Source organism: Tachyglossus aculeatus, chromosome 2 (assembly GCF_015852505.1).
Source record: "Tachyglossus aculeatus isolate mTacAcu1 chromosome 2, mTacAcu1.pri, whole genome shotgun sequence".
Classification (NCBI taxonomy): domain Eukaryota; kingdom Metazoa; phylum Chordata; class Mammalia; order Monotremata; family Tachyglossidae; genus Tachyglossus; species Tachyglossus aculeatus.
In genome coordinates, this window is record NC_052067.1 from 133860364 (window position 1) to 133882481 (window position 22118).

Sequence of the window (22118 nt, forward strand, 5' to 3'; positions counted from 1 at the left end):
TCAGGGCTCGGCGTCCTCCCCATTGACCCCAGCCCCCAGCGACGTTTGAACCTGCCATTCGAGCCTCTCCACCCGGATGTCCATCTTCAGGGCACCGGACTCCAGCTCGGCCAACAGGCGGGCGAACTTGGTCTGAAGCGAGTCCAGCTGGTCCTCCAGCCCCTGCACCCGGCTGGCCACGGACTCCTGCCGCGCGATCTCGGCCGCCTCGGCGTTCACGTCCAGCTTGTTCATCTTGAGCAGGATCTCCCGGCCCTTCTCCTCCATGAGGGTCTTGGCCGTCGGGTACTCGCTCAGCACCTCTCGCAGGTCCTCCTTGCTCAGGCAGAACAGGTCCGAGTAGCCGATGCTCTTGATGTTGGCCGTCCGCCGGTTCCCGGACATGTTTCCTGCCACATGGGTGGGCGGATGGAGGGGATGGATGGTTAGGTGGGTGGGCCCAATGAGAGATGTGGAAGCCCACGCCCCCCACCCTGGCAAAGGGAGGCTCCTCAACCCCCGACCCATTCCTTGGGAGCCCCCATCCCACCATACCCCAACTTCTGGAGCCAAAATCCCGTCCCGACTTTCAGGCCGGGCCCCATCCTGGTTCCATCCTCAGATCTCCTGTCCCAATCCTGCCCCTCCCCTGTCCCAGTGGAAAAAGCACAAGCCTGGGTTCTAATGCTTGCTCGCTGTGTGGTCTTGAGTTCTCTGAGCCTCAGTTTCCTCTTCTGTAAAACGGGAGTGAAATACCCACTCTCCCTCTCCCGGAGCCTGCGTGCCCCGTATCAGGCAGGGACTGGGTCCAGTCTCATTGTATCGTGTCGATCTCCGCTTTGGGTACAGTGCTTGGCACATAGTAGGCCCTTAATGGACACCCCAGGAATGATGACTAGGCCCCACTCGGCGCCCCTCCCCGTCACCCACCTTTGATGTTGATGATGCTGATCTCGCCGAAGTAGAGGCCGGCGCCCAGCACGGCATACTGGGTGACGCCGTCGTCGGCCACCACGGCCAGCTGGCCCTCCCGGATGATGTACATCTCTCGGCCGATGTCTCCCTTCTTGCACACGTACTCGCCGGGCGAGTAGACCTGGGGCTTCAGTTTGAGGACCAGCTCCTCCAGGAGGCTCTGCTCGCAGCTCTGGAAGATCTGGACCTTGCTCAGCGTGGGCATGTGGACCGACACGGCCACCTCCGCCCGCAGCCGCTCCGGCAGGTTCTGCAGAATGTCCACCTCGTTGGTCATCTTTTTGTTGATCTGCAGATGCTGGTACCTGAGCGGGCAGGAAAGAGGTGTCGCAGCAGAACCCTCATCACAATCCTGGGGCGGAGAGAGAGTCCCAACGCATATCCACAAGCCAGGGGTCAGATAGGTCTTCCCTCGCTCCCTAAATGTAGCTCCTCACATAAAGTCATCCTTCAAACGGCGGTATTTATTGAGCATCTTCCCCCTGACCTGGAATGCCCTCTCCACACAACCGCCAAGCTAGCTCTCTTCCTCCCTTCAAAGCCCTACTGAGAGCTCACCTCCTCCCAGAGGCCTGCCCAGACTGAGCTCCCTTTTTCCTCTCCTCCTCCCTATTCCCCCACCCTACCTCCTTCCCCTCCCCACAGCACCTGTATCTATGTTTGTACAGATTTATTACTCTATTTATTTGACTTGTACATATTTACTATTCTATTTATTTGGTTAATGATGTGCATTTAGCTTTAAATTTATTTGTTCTGACGACTTGACTCCTGTCCACATGTTTCCTTTCGTTGTCTGTCTCCCCCTTCTAGGCTGTGAGCTCGTTGTTGGGTAGGGACCGTCTCTATATGTAGCCAACTTGTACTTCCCAAGCGCTTAGTATAGTGCGCTGCACACAGTAAGTGCCCAATAAATACGATTGAATAAATGAATGAATGAATTGAGCGCTTTTTGGGTTCTTTTTTTGGTATTCGTAAAGCGCTGTGTGCTGGCCACTGTACTAAGTGCTGCAGTAGATACAAGCTAATCAAGTTGGACACATTCCTATGTCCTGTGTGCCCCCATTTTGCAGAAGAGGTAACTGAGGCTCAGAGAAGTGAAGCAACTTGCCCAGGTTCACCCAGCAGACAAGTGCAGAGCACTATACTAAGTGCTTGGGAGAATACAATACCATAGGACCAGCATGGTTTAGTGGAAAGAGCACAGGCTTGGGAGTCAGAGGACCTGAGTTCTAATTCCGGCTCTGCCACTTAACAATAATAATAATAATAATAATAATAATAATAATAATTATAATAATAATAATAATGGTATTTGTTAAGCGCTTACTATGTGCAAAGCCCTGTTCTAAGCGCTGGGGGGATATAAGGTGATCAGGTTGTCCCACGTGGGGCTCACAGTCTTAGAGAAGCAGCGTGGCTCAGTGGAAAGAGCCCGGGCTTTGGAATCAGAGGTCATGGGTTCAAATCCCGGCTCTGCCAGTTGTCAGCTGTGTGACTTTGGGCAAGTCACTTCACTTCTCTGTGCCTCAGTTACCCCAACTGTAAAATGGGATTAAGACTGTGAGCCCCACGTGGGACAACCTGATCACCTTGTATCCTCACCAGCGCTTAGAACAGTGCTTTGCACATAGTAAGCGCTTATTATTATAGATGTTCAGCGTGGCTCAGTGGAAAGAGCACGGACTTTGGAGTCAGAGGTCATGGGTTCGAATCCCGACTCCCCCACATGTCTGCTATGTGACCTTGGGCAAGTCACTTAACTTCTCGGAGCCTCTGTTACCTCATCTGCAAAATGGGGATGATGACTGTGAGCCCCACGTGGGGCAACCTGATCACCTTGTATCCCCCCAGCGCTTAGAACAGTGCTTTGCACATAGTAAGCGCTTAACAAATGCCATTATTATTATTATTATAGAGAAGCAGCGTGGCTCAGTGGAAAGAGCACGGGCTTTGGAGTCAGGGCTCATGGGTTCAAATCCCAACTCCACCAGTTGTCAGCTGTGTGACTCTGGGCAAGTCACTTAACTTCTCTGTGTCTCAGTTACCTCATCTGTAAAATGGGGATTAAGACTGTGAACCCCTCGTGGGACAACTTGATCACCTTGTAACCTCCCCAGCGCTTAGAACAGTGCTTTGCACATAGTAAGCACTTAATAAATGCCATTATTATTATTAATCCCCATTTTACAGATGAGGGAACTGAGGCACAGAGAAGTGAAGTGACTTGCCCAAAGTCACACAGCTGACAATTGACAGAGTTGGGATTTGAACCCATGACCTCTGACTCTAAAGCCTGAGCTCTTTCCACTGAGCCATGCTGCTTCTTTTGTCTGTTGTGTGACCTTGGGCAACTCACTACACTTTTCTGCACCTCACTTTCCTCATCTGTAGAATGGGAATTAAGACTGTGAGCCCCAAGTGGAACATGGACTGTGTCCAGCCTGATTAACTTATATCTACCCCAGGGCTTAGTACAGTGCCTGGTACATAGTAAGTGCTTTACAAATGCCATTTAAAAACAAATGAAAGCGGTAGATCTGATCTCTGTCCACAAAGAGCTTACTGTCTATAGGGGGAGGCAGGCATTAAATCTACACTCACTCCCTTGGAGAACTCATTCGTTTCCATGGCTTCAACTATCATCTCTGTGTGGATGACACCCAAATCTACATCTCCACCCTTGTTCTCTCTCCCTCCTTCCAGGCTGGCATCTGGTCCGCCTTCAGGACATCTCTACTTGGATGTCCACCCGCCACCTAAAACACAACATGTCCAAGACAGAGCTCCTTATCTTCCTCCCAAATACTGTCCTCTCCCTGACTTTCCCGTCACTTTGGATGGCACTACCATCCTTCCTATCTCACAAGCCCGTAACCTTGGTGTCATCCTTATCTCTGCTCTCTCATTCACCCCTCACAGCCAATCCATTACCAAAACCTGCCAGTCTCACCTTCCCAACATCGCCAAGATCCTCCCTTTCCTCTCCATCCAAGCAGCTACCACATTAGTAAAATCTCTCATCCTATCCTGACTGGATTACTGCATCAGCCTCCTTTCTGACTCCCAACCTCCTGCCTCTCCCCGCTTCAGTCCAAACTTCACTCCGCTGCCCCGATTTTCTTTCTACAGAAACATTCAGGGCATGTCACCCTCCCTCCTCAAAAATCTGTCTATCAACCTCTGTTTCAAACAAAAACTCCTGACTATTGGCTTCCAAGCTCTCAATCACTTTGCCCCTTCTGACCTCACCTCCCTTCTCTCCCACAACCCAGCCTACACTCTCTGCTCTTCTGGTGGTAACCCTCTCAATGTGCCTCAATCTCACCTGCCTTCCCACCGAACGCTGGTCCACATCCTACCTCTGGTCTGGAATGCCCTCCCTTACATCCGCCAAACAGTCACTCTCCCCCCCTTCAAAGCCCTAAAGAAGGTTCACCTCCTCCAAGAGGCCTTCCCAGGCTAAGCCCCCTTTTCCTCAGCTTCCCCTCCCTTCCGCATCACCTTGACTCTCTCCCTTTGCTCACCCCACCACCCCACAGCACTTACGTATATAAGTAGCTATCTATAATTCTATTTACTTATATTGTTGCCTGTTAACTTCTTTTACTGTCTGTCTCCCACCCTCTAGACTGTAAACCCATTGTGGGCAAGGGTTGTCCCTCTTTACCGCTGTATTGTACTTTCCAAGTGCTTAGTACAGTGCTCTGCACACAGTAAGCTTTCGATAAATATGATTGAATTGAATAAATGAATAAATTACAGGTGGAAGTGTTTGGCACATAGTAAGTGCTTAACAAATGCCATATTCATTATTATTATTATTATTCTTAAATAAGCACCCTAGGGATGGGGAGAAAAATCAAAGTGTTTAAGGGGTCCTGACACAATTGCACAGGTGATGCATGAGACTGTAAATTACGTGTAGACAGGGATTACATCTACCACTCTTTTGCATTGTGCTTACCCCTGGGCTTAGTACAGTATAATAATAATAATAATAATTTTGGTATTTGTTAAGCACTTACTATGTGCCAGGCACTGTTCTAAGCACTGGGTAAATGGAAGGTAATCAGGTTGTCCCCCAAGGGGCTCACAGTCTTAATCCCCATTTTCAAGATGAGGTAACTGAGGCCCAGAGAAGTTAAGTGGCTTGCCCAAGGTCACACAGCATACAAGTGGCAGAGCCGGGATTAGAACCCACATCCTCTGACTCCCAAGCCCGTGCTCTTTCCACTGAGCCAGGCTGCTTCTCTTATCAGTAAGGTATTTGTTAAACACTTACTATGTGTCAAGGACTAGTCTAAAAACTGCGGAAGACACAAGATAATCAGGTCAGACACGGTCCTGATCTCACCATGGGGCTCACAGTCTATGTAGGAGGGAGAGCAGGCATTGAATCCCCATTTTACAGATGAGGAAACTGAGGTTCAGGGAAGTCAAGTGACCTACCCAAGGTGGCACAACAGGCCAGTGGCAAAGTCAGGATTAGAACCTAGATCCTCTGACTCCAAAGCCCAGGCCTCTTCCAGGAGGCCATGCCGCTTTTACTATTACAGTTTTCCGCACACAGTAAACACTCAATAAATACTGCTGATTGATTAGTTGATTGATAGAGCTTTCCCTAAGTCCCGGCCTGTGCTCTCTACTCCGACTGGGTAAATCTGCTCATCGAGGACTCTTGCTGAGTGCCTGGGGGTCAGAGGACTTGGGTTCTAATTCCGGTTCTATTGCTTCATCATCAACAGTCTTCGCTGAGGGCTTACTGTGTTCAGAGCACTGTTCTAAGCACTTGGTCTTAGAACCCAAGTCAACTTGTCTGCTGTGTGAGCTTAGGGAAGTCACTTAACTTCTTTGTGCCTCAATTTTCTCATCTGTAAAACGGAGATCAATCATTTGTATTTATTATAATAATAATGATGGCATTTATTAAGCGCTTACTATGTGTGAAGCACTGTTCTAAGCGCTGGGGGGGTTACAAAGTGATCGGGTTGTCCCACTGGGGGCTCACAGTCTTAATCCCCATTTTGCAGATGAGGTAACTGAGGCACAGAGAAGTTAAGTGACTTGCCCAAAGTCACACAGCTGACAATTGGTGGAGCCGGAATTCGAACCCATGACCTCTGACTCCAAAGCCCGGGCTCTTTCCACTGAGCCACGCTGCTTCTCTATTTATTGAGCGCTTACTGTGTGTAGAGCACTGTACTAAGCGCTTGGGAGAGTAGGATGTGGGTTCTAATCCCCCCACTGCCGTGAGGTCTTGGGCAAGTCACTTAACTTCTCTGTGCCTCAGTTACCTCCTCTGTAAAATGGGGGTTAAAAAAGTATGAGCCCCACATGGGACAACCTGATTACCCTGTGTCTACTCCAGCACTTGGAACAGTGCTAAGGCATATAGTAAGCACTAAACAAATACCATTATTATTATTATTATTATTACAACTCAACAATATAACAGGCATATTCCCTGCCCACAGTAAGCTACTCCTATGAAGACCATGAGCCCCATGTGAAACAGGACTGTATCCAACCTAAGTTGTATCTACTCCAGTGCTTAGAAAAGTGCTTGGCACAAGTAAGCTCTTAACAAGTACCGCAATAATTATTATTATTTTTCCCCACACCTGAACTATGTCCTCTCTTCTCCTCTTCACTGTTATCCCCCCCATCTTACCTCCTTCCCTTCCCCACAGCACCCGTATATATGTATATATGTTTGTACATATTTATTACTCTATTTATTTATTTATTTTACTTGTACATATCTATTCTATTTATTTTATTTTGTTAGTATGTTTGGTTTTGTTCTCTGTCTCCTTCTTTTAGACTGTGAGCCCGCTGTTGGGTAGGGACTGTCTCTATATGATGCCAATTTGTACTTCCCAAGCACTTAGTACAGTGCTCTGCACATAGTAAGCGCTCAATAAATACGATTGATGATGACGATGATGATGTTCCTTCCCTCCTTCAAACTCTACTGATCGTAATTTAGTTTCTGCCCTGCCTCCCCAATAGCTCTCCTTAGCTCTCTACCAATCACTAACTCATTTCCCCTTTTTTAAAAAATGGTATTTGTTAAGTGCTTACTATGTGTCTGGCACTCTCCTAAGCACTGGGTTAGAGACAAGCTAATCAGGTTGGACACAGTCCATGTCCCTCAGGGGGCTCACAGTCTTAATCCCCATTTGACAGATGAGGTAACTGAGGCCAAGATAAGTTAACTGATTTGCCCAACGTCACACAGCATATACACACAGAGAAGCAGCGTGGTGCAGTGGAAAAGAGCCCCGGCTTTGGAGTCAGAGGTCATGGGTTCAAATCCCAGCACCGCCAATTGTCAGCTGTGTGACTGTGGGCAGGTCACTTAACTTCTCTGTGCCTCAGTTCCCTCGTCTGTAAAATGGGGATGAAGACTGAGCCCCGCACGGAACAACCTGATCACCTTGTATCCCCCAGAGCTTTTAACAGTGCTTTGCACATAGTAAGCACTTAATGAATGCCATCATTATTATTATTAGTAGTAGTAGTATAAGTGGTGGAGCCGGGATTTCTCCCCCTCCTTCAAAGCCTAACTGAGGCATATCTCCTCCAAGAGGCCTTCCCTGACTAAACCCTCCTTTCTTCTTCTCCCACTCCCTTCTGCATTGACTGACTGACTTGCTCCCTTTATTCATCCCCTCTCGCAGCCCCACAGCACTTATGCCCATATCTGTAATTTATCATCATCATCATCAATCGTATTTATTGAGCGCTTACTATGTGCAGAGCACTGTACTAAGCGCTTGGAAAGTACAAATTTCCATATGGCAAATGTTATGCCATTCTATATGTTTCTATATGTTGCCAATTTGTACTTCCCAAGCGCTTAGTACAGTGCTCTGCACATAGTAAGCGCTCAATAAATATGATTGATTGATTGATTACAAATTGGCAACATATAGAGACAGTCCCTACCCAACAGTGGGCTCACAATCTAAAAGGGGGAGACAGAGAACAAAACCAAACATACTAACAAAATAAAATAAATAGGATAGATATGTACAAGTAAAATAAATAAATAAATAAATAAATAGAGTAATAAATATGTCCAAACATATATACATATATACAGGTGCTGTGGGGAAGGGAAGGAGGTAAGATGGGGGGGATGGAGAGGGGGACGAGGGGGAGAGGAAGGAAGGGGCTTAATGCCTATCTCCCCCTCAAGGCTGTAAACTCGTTGTGGGCAGGGGATGTGTCTATTGTCATATTGTACTCCCGTTGTTGGGTAGGGACCGTCTCTATATGTTGCCGACTTGTACTTCCCAAGTGCTTAGTACAGTGCTGTGTACCTAGTAAGCACTCAATAAATACAACTGAATGAATGAATGAAAGGTTCTTCTGGCCCCCAGGTCCACGTACTATCCACGTATTAGAGAAGCAGCGTGGCTCAGTGGAAAGAGCCCGGGCTTTGGAGTCAGAGGTCATGGGTTCAAATCTCGGCTCCACCAATTGCCAGCTGTGTGACTTTGGGCAAGTCACTTCACCTCTCTGGGCCTCAGTTACCTCATCTGTAAAATGGAGATTAAGACTGTGAGCCCCCCTTGGGACAACCTGATCACAGCGTAACCTCCCCAGCGCTTAGAACAGTGCTTTGCACATAGTAAGTGCTTAATAAATGCTATCATTATTATTATTATTATTATCCACTAGGCCACACTGCTTCACTCCTCTAATTCCCCATTCTTTCATTTCCCCATTTCCCAACAAACGGGTGACTTTGCTCTTCAGTGTTGGCTGGGCAAATATTCAGTTGACCTTTGGTGCAGAGCCCTGGACCAGCAGTGAGTTGGAAAGCAGGAGCATCAATCAGTCAATCAATTGATGGTATTGATTGAGTGCTCACTGTGTGCAGAGCATTGGACTTAGTGCTTAGATGCAATCCCTACCCAGGTTCTTGCATAGAGACTTTTTTTCCATTAATTTCCTCCTGCCCGCTTGGGCCGGTCACCGACTAGAGAGGCAGTGTTGCCTAGTGGAAAGAGTACAGGGCTGGGAATCAGAGGACATGGGTTCTAATCTTGACTCTGCCAGAGTGTCTGCTGTGTGAAGCTGGGCAAGTCACTTAACTTCTCAGTGCCTCAGTTACCTTATCTGTAAACTGGAAATGCAATACCTGTTCGCCCTCCTACTTAGAATGTGAGCCCTTTGTGAAACGGGGACTGTGTCTAACCTGATGATTTTGCGCTTCTCCCTGTGCTTAGTACAGTGCTTGGCCCAAAGTAAGTGCTTAACAAATACTATTTAAAAAAAAGATAAAAATCCCAGGATCTTTTGAGATTTGGGCATCTTCTGGAAGGAAGTGAATTTTAGCCAACAGACTTCCTGGAATCTGACCAATCAATCAATCAATGATATTTGTTGAACTCTTACTGCTTGCAGAGCACTATACTAAGCACTTGGGAGAATACAGCAGAGTTGGCAGACGCATTCCCTGCCAAAAGTCAAGACACAGGAAGGGATCCTTATCAGGTACAAAACTTGCAGAATTTCCCTAGGTTCCTGACCTCCACCCCCAACCCTCACCCCTGCCCTCTTTCTAGGAGCCTTTAATAAATCCTCAGTCCAAACCCCTTGGTCTGACCAAGAAGCCTAAACTCTTTGATGACTGGGAAAGTGCCTATTAACTCTATTTTTCTTTCCCAACCTCCGGATACAGTGCTCTTCCACCCAGAAGGTCCGCAGTGAAGACTGCTTTTTGACTGATTAAAATACTGCGACCTCTACAATCAGCTGTCTTAGTTTAAATTCCATATTTTCACGTTAGAAGGGTGAATTACTGCATCTTTTGTGCTGCAGGCAAAAGGACTGTGAGAGCATTGTTTCAATAAGGCATACTGCTGAGAGCTCACCTCCTCCAGGAGGCCTTCCCAGACTGAGCCCCCTTTTCCCTCTCCTCCTCCCCAACCCCCCAACCCTACCTCCTTCCCCTCCCCGCAGTACCTGTATATATGTTTATACAGATTTATTACTCTATTTATTTTACTTGTACATATTTACTATTTATTTATTTTGTTAATGGTGTGCATCTATGTGCATCAATGATGCTGCCAACTTGTACTTCCCAAGCGCTTAGTACAGTGCTCTTCACACAGTAAGCGCTCAATAAATACGATTGATTGATTGATTGATCTAGATTTACTTCTATTTATTCTGATGACTTGACACCTGCCCATGTTTTATTTTGTTGTCTGTCTCCCCCTTCTAGACTGTGAGTCTGTTGTTGGGTAGGGACCATCTCTATATGTTGCCAACTTGTACTTCCTAAGCGCTTAGTACAGTGCTCTGCACACAGTAAGTGCTCAATAAATACGATTGAATGAATGAATGAATGAATGAATGAGTCTATTGTTAGCCTCACCTCTCCATTAATCCCATGTCCCCCTCCACCCCCCTAATCTGTCTGCCCGGCTGAACCCCTTCATGTTGGGGAGGGGAAGGCTACAGGTTTAGAGAAGAAGGATCTGTGGGGTTTCCATTCACTCATTCAATCGTATTTATTAAGTGCTTACTATGTGCAGAGCACTATACTAGGTGCTTGGGAAAGAACAATACAACAGTAAACATTCCCTGCCCACAAGGAGATCACAGTCTCCCTTCCGCACTGTTTGGTTGCTCAACCTAGGGCAGGGTGTGGTAACCACATCTTTTCCTTCCTTTTCTCTCCATCCAAATTGCTGCCACGCTGATTCAAAAGCTTATCGTTTGAATCCCCGCTCAGCCACCTGTCAGCTGTGTGACCTTGGGCAAGCCACTTAACTTCTCTGGGCCTCAGTTCCCTCATCTGTCAAATGGGGATGAGGACTGGGAGCCCCCCGTGGGACAACCTGATCACCTTGTATCCTCCCAGGCGCTTGGAACAGTGCTTTGCACATGGTAGGCACTTGATAAATGCCATCATTATTATTATCATTCTCTGAGCTCCAGTTCCCTCATCTGTCAAACGGGGATGAGGACTGTGAGCCCCCCGTGGGACAACCTGATCACCTTGTATCCTCCCCAGCGCTTAGAACAGTGCTTTGCACGTAGTAAGCGCTTAATAAATACCATCATTATTATTATTATTCTCTGACCTCCAGTTCCCTCATCTGTCAAACGGGGATGAGGACTGTGAGCCCCCCGTGGGACAACCTGATCACCTTGTATCCTCCCCAGTGCTTAGAACAGTGCTTTGCACATAGTAAGCGCTTAACAAATGCCATCATTATTATTATTATTCTCTGAGCTCCAGTTCCCTCATCTGTCAAACGGGGATGAGGACTGTGAGACCCCCGTGGGACAACCTGATCACCTTGTATCCTCCCCAGCGCTTAGAACAGTGCTTTGCACATAGTAAGCGCTTAACAAATGCCATCATTATTATTATTATCCTATCCTATTTTGACTACAGCCTCCACCTTCTCGCTGGCCTCCCTGCCTCCTGTCTCTCCTCACTCCAGTCCACGGCGTCCCGATCATTTTTCTCAAAAACCGTTCAGTCCATATCTCCCCGCTGTTCAAGATCCTCCAGCGGTTGCCTATCCGCCTCTGCATAAAACAGAAACTCCTTGCCATCCACCCTAAAGGACTGAATTGGCTCTCCAGCTCCTATCATAACTCACTGTTTTCCTCAGACTGCACACTTTGCTCCTCAAGCACCAGCTCACTAACTGCATCCTAACCTCACCGCCAACTCTTTTCCCTGAATTCCTCTCCCTTCTTTATTGCATATGCACCTAGATCTGTGCCCTCTGGACCCTCGATATTCACCCCACCCTCAGCCTCACAGCAATTACGTACATGTCCATAATTCATTTACTTATATTAATATCTGTCTCCCCCTCTAGATCGTAAGCTCGCTATAAGCAGGAAACATGCCTAACAACTCTGTTTATTGTATTCCCCCAAACACTTAATACAGTGCGCTATACCCCATAAGGGATCAAGAGAAACCACTGATCGATTGATTAATTAAGCAGCGTGGCCTAATGGAAGAGAACAGGACTGGGAGACAGGGGACCTGGGTTCTAATCCCAGCTCCAACTCCCGCCTATTGTGCAACCGCGGGTACAAGCCACTTCTCTGTGCCTCAGTTTCCTCATCTGTAAAAAGCAGCATTAAGTACCTCTTCTCCTTCCTCCTTTACAGTGTAAGCCCCACGTGGGACAGAGACGGTATCCAACCTGATTATTTCCTTCCTTCATTCATTCATTCAATAGTATTTATTGAGCGCTTAGTGCAGAGCACTGTACTAAGCGTTTGGGAAGTCCAGGTTGGCAACATATAGAGACGGTCCCTACCCAACAGCGGGCTCACAGTCTAGAAGGGGGAGACAGACAACGAAACAAAACATATTAACAAAATAAAATAAATGGAATAGTAAATATGTACAAGTAAAACAAATAGAGTAATAAATCTGTACAAACATATATACAGGTGCTGTGGGGAGGGGAAGGAGGTAGGGTGGGGGGGGATGGGGAGGGGGAGGAGGGAGAGAGGCAGGAGGGGGCTCAGTCTGGGAAGGCCTCCTGGAGGAGGTGAGCTCTCAGTAGGACTTTGAAGGGAGGAAGAGAGCTAGCTTGGCGGATGGGCAGAGGGAGGGCATTCCAGGCCAGGGGGAGGATGTGGGCCGGGGGTCGACGGCAGGACGGGCGAAAACGAGGCCCGGTGAGGAGGTGAGCGGCAGAGGAGCGGAGGGTGCAGGCTGGGCTGGAGAAGGACAGTAGGGAGATGAGGTAGGTGGGGGCGAAGCCTTGAAGCCGAGAGTGAGGAGTTTTTGCCTGATACGTAGGTTGATTGGTAGCCACTGGAGATTTTTGAGGAGGGGAGTAACATGCCCAGAGTGCAGTGTTTGGCACATGGTAAGTGCTTAACAAATGTCCTCTAAATTGTCCTCTAGACTGTCTGCTCGTTGTGGGCAGGGAAGACTGTGAGCCCGTTGTTGGGTAGGGACCGTCTCTATATGTTGCCGACTTGTACTTCCCAAGCACTTAGTACAGTGCTGTGCCCACAGTAAGCGCTCAATAAATACGATTGAATGAATGAATGAATGAAAGATGTCTACCAACTCTGTTGTGCTCTCCAAGCTCCTAGCTTAGTACAGTGCTCTGCACAGAGTAAGTGCTCAATAAATACTATTGATGAAATGCCAGCGATCAATTGATTACTGAGAGCTCACCTCCTCCAGGAGGCCTTCCCAGACTGAGCCCCCTTTTTCCTCTCCTCCTCCCCATCCCCCCCGCCCTACCTCCTTTCCCGCCCCACAGCACCTGTATATATGTTTGTACAGATTTATTACTCTATTTATTTTACTTGTACGTATTTACTATTTATTTTGTTAATGATGTGCATCTAGCTTTATTTCTATTTATTCTGCACCTGTATATATGTTTGTACAGATTTACTACTCTATTTATTTTACTTGTACATATTTACTATTTATTTTGTTAACGACGTGCATCTAGCTTTATTTCTATTTATTCTGACGACTTGACACCTGTCCACGTTTTGTTTTGTTCTCTGTCTCCCCCTTCTAGACTGTGAGCCCGCTGTTGGGTAGGGACCGTCTCTATATGTTGCCGACTTGGACTTCCCAAGCGCTTAGTCCGGTGCTCTGCCCACAGTAAGCGCTCAATAAATCCGATCGAATGAATGAATGAATGATTAGCAAATACCCCAATTACTATTATTATTACTCTTATTTAAAAGCAGAAGCTAATAAGCCCCGGCTTCCCTCAGGCTCCACCCTGGTACCTCATGGCAGCAGTCAGTGACCGGTCGGTCGCTCTGACCCGGCTCTTCACCCTCCACTGCCCAAATGGCGGTGTCCCCCGCTCCCTAACTCTCCCATCTCCATCCTTCTCCCCCGCCCTCCCCCGGGACCCCTACCAGTCAATGACTCGCCGTTCCAGCTTGCGGTTGACGTGCTGCAGCTTCATGTACTTCTTGACAAGCGCGTGGTCGGGGTAGAAGGCGGCGTCAGCCGTGTTCATGTTGTAGATGACCGAACTCATGCTGCCCATGATGGTGGCGAAGCCCATGACGGCCAGCAGGAAGTCGCCCACCATGAAGAGGTACTCCTCCTCGCGGGCGGGCAGCGGGGTGTCGCCCACGGTGGTCAGGATCAGCGTGGAGAAGTAGAAGCTGTACAGGTACTGGCGGCGCAGACGCTCGAAGCCGGGCCTCGCGGGGTCGGGGTAGACCCAGGCGTCGCGGCCGAAGCCCAGGAAGCGAGAGAGCGCGAAGTAGAGGCAGCTGTTCCAGTGGATGACCACGAAGATGTAGAGCATGAGCTTGGCGATGCGGAAGGCGTTGGGGTGGGCGGTGCGCGTCTCCGTCCGGTCGAACGCCTCGAAGAGCCGGGGGACCCGCAGGAAGCGGTTGGTGCGGAGGGTGGGCGTGTGGGGGCCCAGCCGCAGGTAGGCCAGGTCGGTGGGCAGCACGGACAGCAGGTCCAACAGGAAGCCGGTCGTGCGGACGTACCGCCGGCCGATCTGACCCCGGTCCAGGACCAGGATGCCCTGTTCCAGGAACCCTGCGGGCCCGGGAGTAGGGGAGGAGCGGTCAGGGTCGACTGAGCGGGGGCCCGGGATGGAGGTTGGAGGATGCGGAGGGGCTTGGGAAGCAGCATGGCATGGCGGAGACAGCACGGGCCTGGGAATCATGAGGTCATGGCTTCTAATCCCGGCTCTACCACGTGTCTGCTGCGTGACCTTGGGCAAGTCATTTCACTTCTCTGGGCCCCAGTTACCTCATCTGTAAAATGGGGACTGAGACTCTGAGGCCCATGCGGGACAGGGACTGGGTCCAACTCAATTTGCTTGTATCCACCCCAGGGCCTAGCACAGTGTCTGAAACAAACACAATTCTTCTTCTTCTTCTTCTTCTTATTATTATTGCTGGGATTTCCCAAGCACTTAGTACAGTACTCTGCACACAGTAAGCACTCAATAAATATGATTGAATGATTGAATGAATCAAAGCCCTACTGAGAGCTCACCTCTTCCAGGAGGCCTTCCCAGACGGAGCCTCCTCCTTCCTCTCCCCCTCCTCAATCAATCAATCAGTTGTATTTATTGAGCGCTTACTGTGTGCAGAGCACTGTACTAAGCACTTGGGAAGTACAAATTGGCAACTCCCCCACCTTACCTCCTTCCCCTCCTGTATATATGTTTGTACATATTTATTACTCTGTTTATTTTACTTGTACCTATTTACTATTCTATTTATTTTATTTTGTTAATACGTTTTGTTTTGTTGTCTGTCTCCCCCTTCTAGACTGTGAGCCCGCTGTTGGGTAGGGACCATTCTATGTGTTGCCAACTTGTACTTCCCAAGCGCTTAGTACAGTGCTCTGCACACAGTAAGCGCTCAATAAATAAATACGATTGAATAAATGAATGTGTGTTCATTCATTCATTCTTTCAATCAAATTTATTGAGTGCTTATTGTATGCAGAGCACTGTACTAAGCACTTGGGAGAGGACAATGTAATAATAATATGTAATATTATTTTTGAATAATGATGGTATTTGTGAAGTGCTTACTATGTGCCAAGCACCGTTCTAAGTGCTGGGGGACACACAAGGTAATCAGGTTGTCCCACGTGGGGTTCACAGTCTTCATCCCCATTTGACAGATGAGGTAACTGAGGCACAGAGAAGTGAAGTGACTTGCCCAAAGTCACACAGGTGATAAGTGGCAGAGCCGGGATTAGAGCCCATGACCTCTGCCTCCCAAGCCCGGGCTCTTTCCACTAAGCCACGCTGCTTCTCTAACATATAACATAAAACCTATAACGATCAACAGACACGTTCCCTGCCCACAATGAGCTTCCTGTCTAGAGGGTTGAGTGGGGGTCAGGGAGAATGCTGAGGACATTAAGAGGGACTGGAGGCTGAGGACGGTGGATAGGAGGGGGAGGTGAGGGTCAAAACCATGCCTGCAAGTTGAGGCCACTGACCTGTGTGGAAACGTACGGCCATGTCCAGTAGATAGAGCAGGTCCGACGTGTAGTCCAGCACTAGCCAGACTACCAGGTATTGGTGCTGCAGGTCCGGGAAGCAGGCCCTGGGAGACAAGTGGGAAAGGGAGCCACGTCATCCCCCTCCCCTTCCCCACAAACCTTGGGGACCGGGGGAAGAGACAGGGCAGCAGGGACCTGGGGACTGGGAGAGGAAGATTTTCCCTCGGGATTTTCCACAGATTTGCCCTCTGCCCTTTCTGCCCGGAGTTGCCATCCTTAGAACAGTATCCGGCGCTTAAAACAGTGCTTTGCACGTAGTGAGCGCTTAATAAATGCCATCACTATTATTGTGGGGGGAAAGGAGGAGTGGGATGGAGGGGAGCTGGGATTTGGGGTGGGGGGAGACGTTGCCGCATGGTAGCCCTGCTGCAGGCTACTGCTGCAGCATCCATAATAATAATAATAATAATGATGGCATTTGTTAAGCGCTTACTATGTGCAGAGCACTGTTCTAAGCGCTGGGGGGGATACAAGGTGATCAGGTATCCATCCAGCCCTATTTGCTAAGCGCTCACTGCGTGCGGAGCACTGCGCCAAGCGCTTGGCAAGTATAAGTGGGCACCAGATAAGAGACAATTTCCGGCCCCCAACGGGTTCCCAGTCTAGGGAGCGGGGAGAGGTCTTTGGCTGGGTCCTTTTGGGGGTCGGGGGAAGCCCCCGAAGGCCGCTGCGGCCTGGTCTTGGGATTGATTTGCATTCGGCTCCTCGGAAATTGGGGAAGCTTTCGGGGGGCTCCTTTTTGGGGACCCCAGCCAGGCCGGGAGAGGCAGGATTGCATCAGTTTCCGCCTTTCCGAGCACTGGGAGGGGCCACACGCGTGTATGTTCATCCATGTGTGTATGGATGTACGTATATGTGTTTGTACGTATTTATTATTCTATTTATTTATTTTATTTGTACATATTTATTTTATTTTGTTAATATGTTTTGTTCGTCTCCCCCATCTAGACTGTGAGCCCACTGTTGGGTAGGGACCGTCTCTATATGTTGCCAACTTGTACTTCCCCCAAGCACTTAGTACAGTGCTGTGCACACAATAAGCGCTCAATAAATACGATTGAGTGAATGAATGAATGTCTCCCCATCCCTTTTATGCTGCATATTCCCTCCCTTGGGCTGGGACAGGAATAACTCTTAAGGAACGCCCACTCTCAGCCCCCATTTCTGTCCCCTCCCGCTTTCCACCCTGGCCGAGCGGAAACCACCTGTAGTCTCACCTGCAGATGAGAATGATGAGGTTGTACATGATTGGGAAGACCATAGTGTTGAGCCACCAGTAGTACTGGTCTCCGGCTGGATCCAGCACAGAGATCTTCTTCCTGGGAGATGAGGGATTGGAGAAGTAGAGTCTTCCCCCTAAATACCGATACAAAACACCCCCCGCCCCGCAAAACGCAGCCCAGTGCCAACATCCCTGACCAAGGGCAGTGGCCCAATTCACACTCACAACTTCCCTATGGGCACAGGTTGGCAACCCCCATTGCTCTCCTCCCTCTGTCCCCATGGGCACTATAATAATAATAATTTTGGTATTTGTTAAGCACTTACTATGTGCCAAGCACTGTTATAAGCGCTGGGGGAGATACAAGGTAATCAGCTTGTCCCACGTAGGGTTTACAGTCTTAATCCCCATTTACCAGATAAGGTAAATGAGGCCCAGAGAATAATAATAATAATAATGATAGCATTTATTAAGCGCTTACTATGTGCAAAGCACTTTTCTAAGCGCTGGAGAGGTTACAAGGTGATTAGGTTGTCCCACGTGGGGCTCACAGTCTTAATCCCCATTTTCCAGATGAGGGAACTGAGGCCCAGAGAAGTGAAGTGAGTTATCCAAAGACACATAGCTGACAAGTGGCGGAGCCGGGATTAGAACCCAGACCTCTGACTCCCAATCCCCGGCTCTTTCCACTGAGTCACACTGCTTCTCTATGCAGTGCCATTCCTGGGTCAGACCCTAGGTGATCATCATCATCATCATCAGTCGTATTTATTGAGCGCTTACTGTGTGCAGAGCACTGTACTAAGCACTTGGGAAGTACAAGTTGACAACATCTAGAGACAGTCCCTACCCAACAGTGGGCCCACAGTCTAAAAGGGGGAGACAGAGAACAAAACCAAACATACTAACAAAATAAAATAAATAGAATAGATATGTACAAGTAAAATAAATAAATAAATAAATAGAGTAACAAATATGTACAAACATATATACATATATACAGGTGCTGTGGGGAAGGGAAGGAGGTAGGATTGGGGGGGGGGGATGTAATTATGGCTCTGTCCCTCAGCCATCCAATCAAGCAGCATGGGAGCAGCACGGCATAGCAGAGAGAGCACGGGTTTGGGAGTCAGAAGGTAATGGGTTCTAATCCTGGTTCTGCCACCTGTCTGCTGTGTGACCCTTGGGTGAGTTATTTCACTTCTTTGGGCCTCAGTTACCTCATCTGTAAAATGAAGATTGAGACTGTGAGCCCCGTGAAGGACAGGGACTGTGTCCAACCCCATTTGCTTGTATCCACCTCAGTACTTAGTATAGTGCTTGGCACATAGTAAGCGCTTAACAAGTACCACAATTATTATTATTATTATTATTACTATAAGTATTATTAATCCAGGACTCCTAGAGAAGCAACGTGACTCAGTAGAAAGAGCCTGGGTTTTGGAGTCAGAGGTCATGGGTTCAAATTCCGTTCTGCCACTTATCACCTGTGTGACTTTGGGCAAGTCACTTAACTTCTCTGTGCCTCAGTTACCTCATCTGTAAAATGGGGATTAAGACTGTGAGCCCCACAAGGGACAACCCGATCACCTTGTAACCTCCCCAGCGCTTAGAATAGTGCTTTGCACATAGTAAGCACTTAATAAATGTCATTATTATTATTATCATTATAACCGTGTGTCAGTTGCCCCCTTGGACAATGATTGTCATGGTTAGGGATGGGCCACCCAATATCCTTAACTTTCCCCTGTAGATTTCTAATATATCCACTCTATGCCCTATTGATGGATTTGTCATTTTTGGATCTAACCAAATCCTTTTTGAACCAATTCCAAGTATACACCCTGCCCCCCTGCTGCTTTTTCATAGTATTTGTTAAGCACTTACTGTGTGACAAACATTGTTCTGAGGCCGGGGGTAGATACAAGTTAATTAGGTTGGACACAGCCCTGTCCTGCATGAGGCCCAAAGTCTAAGTAGGAGGGAGAACAGAAAAACCGTGATTCAAAGAAGTAAAGTGACTTGCTCAAGGTTACCTAGCAAGCAATAATAATAATAATGATGGCATTTATTAAGCGCTTACTATGTGCAAAGCACTGTTCTAAGCGCTGGGGAGGTTACAAGGTGATCAGGTTGTCCCACGTGGGGCTCACAGTCTTAATCCCCATTTTACAGATGAGGTCACTGAGGCCCAGAGAAGTTAAGTGACTTGCCCAAAGTCACACAGCTGACAATTGGTGGAGTGAGATTCGAACCCATGACCTCTGACTCCAAAGTCCGTGCTCTTTCCACTGAGCCACGCTGCTTCTCAATACCCAGGGCAAGGATTAGAACCCAGGTCTTCTGACTCCTAGGCCTGTGCTCTTTCCACTTGGCCATGCTGGGTGTAGATGAGTTTACTCCCTTTGATTTTGTACCTCCCACCTTCAATACTAATAGTGATGGCGTTTATTAAGCACTTACTATGTAAAAGCACTGTATTAAGCGCTGTAGTGGGTACAATATGTGCAGATAGGACACAGCGCCTGTCCTGAATGAGGCTCACAGTCCAATCAATCAATCAATCATATTTATTGAGTGCTTGCTGTGTGCAGAGCACTGTACCAAGCGCTTGGGAAGTACAAGTTGGCAACATATAGAGACAGTCCCTACCCAACAGTGGGCTCACAGTCTAAAAGAGTCTAAGAGGTAGGGGAGATCAGGTGCCTTCTCCCCATTTTACAGATAAGAAAACTGAGGCCCAGAGAGGCTAATAATAATAATGATAATGGCATTTATTAAGTGCTTACTATGTGCGAAGCACTGTTCTAAGAGCTGGGGAGGTTACCAGGTGATCAGGTTGTCCCACGGGGGGCTCACAGTCTTAGTCCCCATCTTACAGATGAGGGAACTGAGAAGTGAAGTGACTTGCTCAAAGTCACACAGCCGACAATTGGCGGAGCGGGGATTTGAACCCATGACCTCTGACTCCAAAGCCCGGGCTCTTTCCACTGAGCCACGCTGCTTCTCTAAGTGATTTGCCCAAGTTCACACAGTCGGGCAGTGACAGAGCTGGGACTAGAAACAGGCTCTTCTTCTCCTGGAAAGAAGACTGACCCAAAGAGAGGAAGTGTGGCCTAGTAGAAAGAGCATGGGCCCAGGTATCAGAGGACCTGGGGTCTAATCTCAGCTTTGCCAATTGCTTGCTGTGTGACCATGGGCAAGGCACTTAACCTCTCTGGGCCTCAGTTTCCCCAACTATAAACTATAGGAGTCTTTCCACTAGGTTACCCTGCCTTAAAATAATAATAATAATGGTATTTGTTAAGTGCTTACTATGTGCCAAGCACTGTTCTAAGCGTTGGGGTAGCAAGGTAATCAGTCAGGTTGCCCTACTTGGGGCTCGCAGTCTTAATCCCCATTTTACAGGTGAGGTAACTGAGGCCCAGAGAAGTTAAGTGACTGGCCCGAAGTCACACAGCAGACAAGTGGCGGAGCCGGGATTAGAACCCACGACCTCTGACTCCCAAGCCCGGGCTCTTTCCGCTAAGCCGTGCTGCAACCATAAAAGCGTCCGAGGCTGTCCCTTATTCCTAAATAAGAGAGCGAGATTAGGGAAACAGCAAATCCATATCCACCCTGCCGTCGTTTGGCAAACTTCAGTCCTGCTCACCGTTCGTCTGCATCTTTAGAGAAGCAGCGTGGCTCAGTGGAAAAAACACGGGCTTTGGAGTCCGAGGTCATGGGTTCAAATCTCAGCTCCGCCAATTGTCAGCTGTGTGATTTTGGGCATGTCACTTTGCTTCTCTGGGCCTCAGTTGCCTCATCTGTCAAATGGGGTATCATCATCATCATCAATCGTATTTATTGAGCGCTTACCGTGTGCAGAGCGCTCTACTAAGCGCTTGGGAAGTACAAATTGGCAACATATAGAGACAGTCCCTGCCCAACAGTGGGCTCACAGTCTAAAAGGGGGAGACAGAGAACAAAACCGAACATCCTAACAAAATAAAATAAATAGAGCAGATATGTACAAGTTAAATAGAGTAATAAACATGTACAAACATATATACATAAATACAGGTGCTGTGGGGAAGGGAAGGAGGTAAGCTGGAAGGGGATGGAGAAGGGGATGAGGGGGAGAGGAGGGAAGGCCTCCTGGAGGAGGTGAGCTCTGAGGACTGTGAGCCCCCCATGGGACAGCCTGATCATCTTGTAACCTCCCCGGCGCTTAGAACAGCTCTTTGCACTAGTAAGTGCAATAATAAATAATGATTATTTATTATAATACTAATAAATGACTAATAAATGCCATTATTATCTTTTGGCCTCCCCCTGGCCACCTGGGCCCCATCCAGGCCGCCTCCAGCATTGTCCCCTTCCCTGCTCGGATGGTCCCACCTTCCCTCTCTCCCTCCTGTAGCCTTCCCTTCCTCAACTCCCTCATCTCACGTGCTCTGGGGTGCAGCCCCTTGGCTGGACTGTCCAGTCTTGACCTTCGCGCTGGGACTCATGATGCCCAGGAGCCGGGGAGCGGGCGGGAACCGGGATGGTGGGACCGGGCTGTTCCTCTCCTGCCAGCTCTGGGCGGCTCTTAGCAACTGGCGGAGGCCGGGCCCTGTGGGACCCCCGCCCTGCTCCCCGCTCCCCTCCCTGCCTCTCTTTTCCCTCCCCCCGGCTCTCCCCAGTGCTACCCGTGCCCAACACCTGCCCAGCTAAACACCGCTAATAAGCCAAGCTGAGCCCAGGGGGAAAGCGGGTGAGGGCGGAGGGCCTGTCACAGCTCCGCTCTGGAGAGAAAAATAAGTAGGCTGACAGGCTGGACATCTGCCCTTTTAAACTGTGAGCCCACCGTTGGGTAGGGACTGTCTCTATAAGTTGCCAATTTGTACTTCCCAAGCGCTTAGTACAGTGCTCTGC

The 22118-nt window shown here is 48.6% G+C and overlaps 1 protein-coding gene across 1 annotated transcript; it reads right to left on the minus strand.

Moving 5' to 3' along the window:
• CNGA4 (cyclic nucleotide gated channel subunit alpha 4) lies at window positions 1-21712 on the minus strand. The gene is made up of 6 exons (XM_038763153.1): window positions 21651-21712; window positions 17215-17316; window positions 15935-16041; window positions 13861-14506; window positions 910-1259; window positions 1-389 (listed from the first exon to the last, which is right to left on the minus strand). Exons 1-6 carry the CDS (start codon window positions 21710-21712, stop codon window positions 1-3), a joined length of 1656 nt encoding a protein of 551 aa, XP_038619081.1.
• Window positions 21713-22118: the final 406 nt, after the last annotated feature.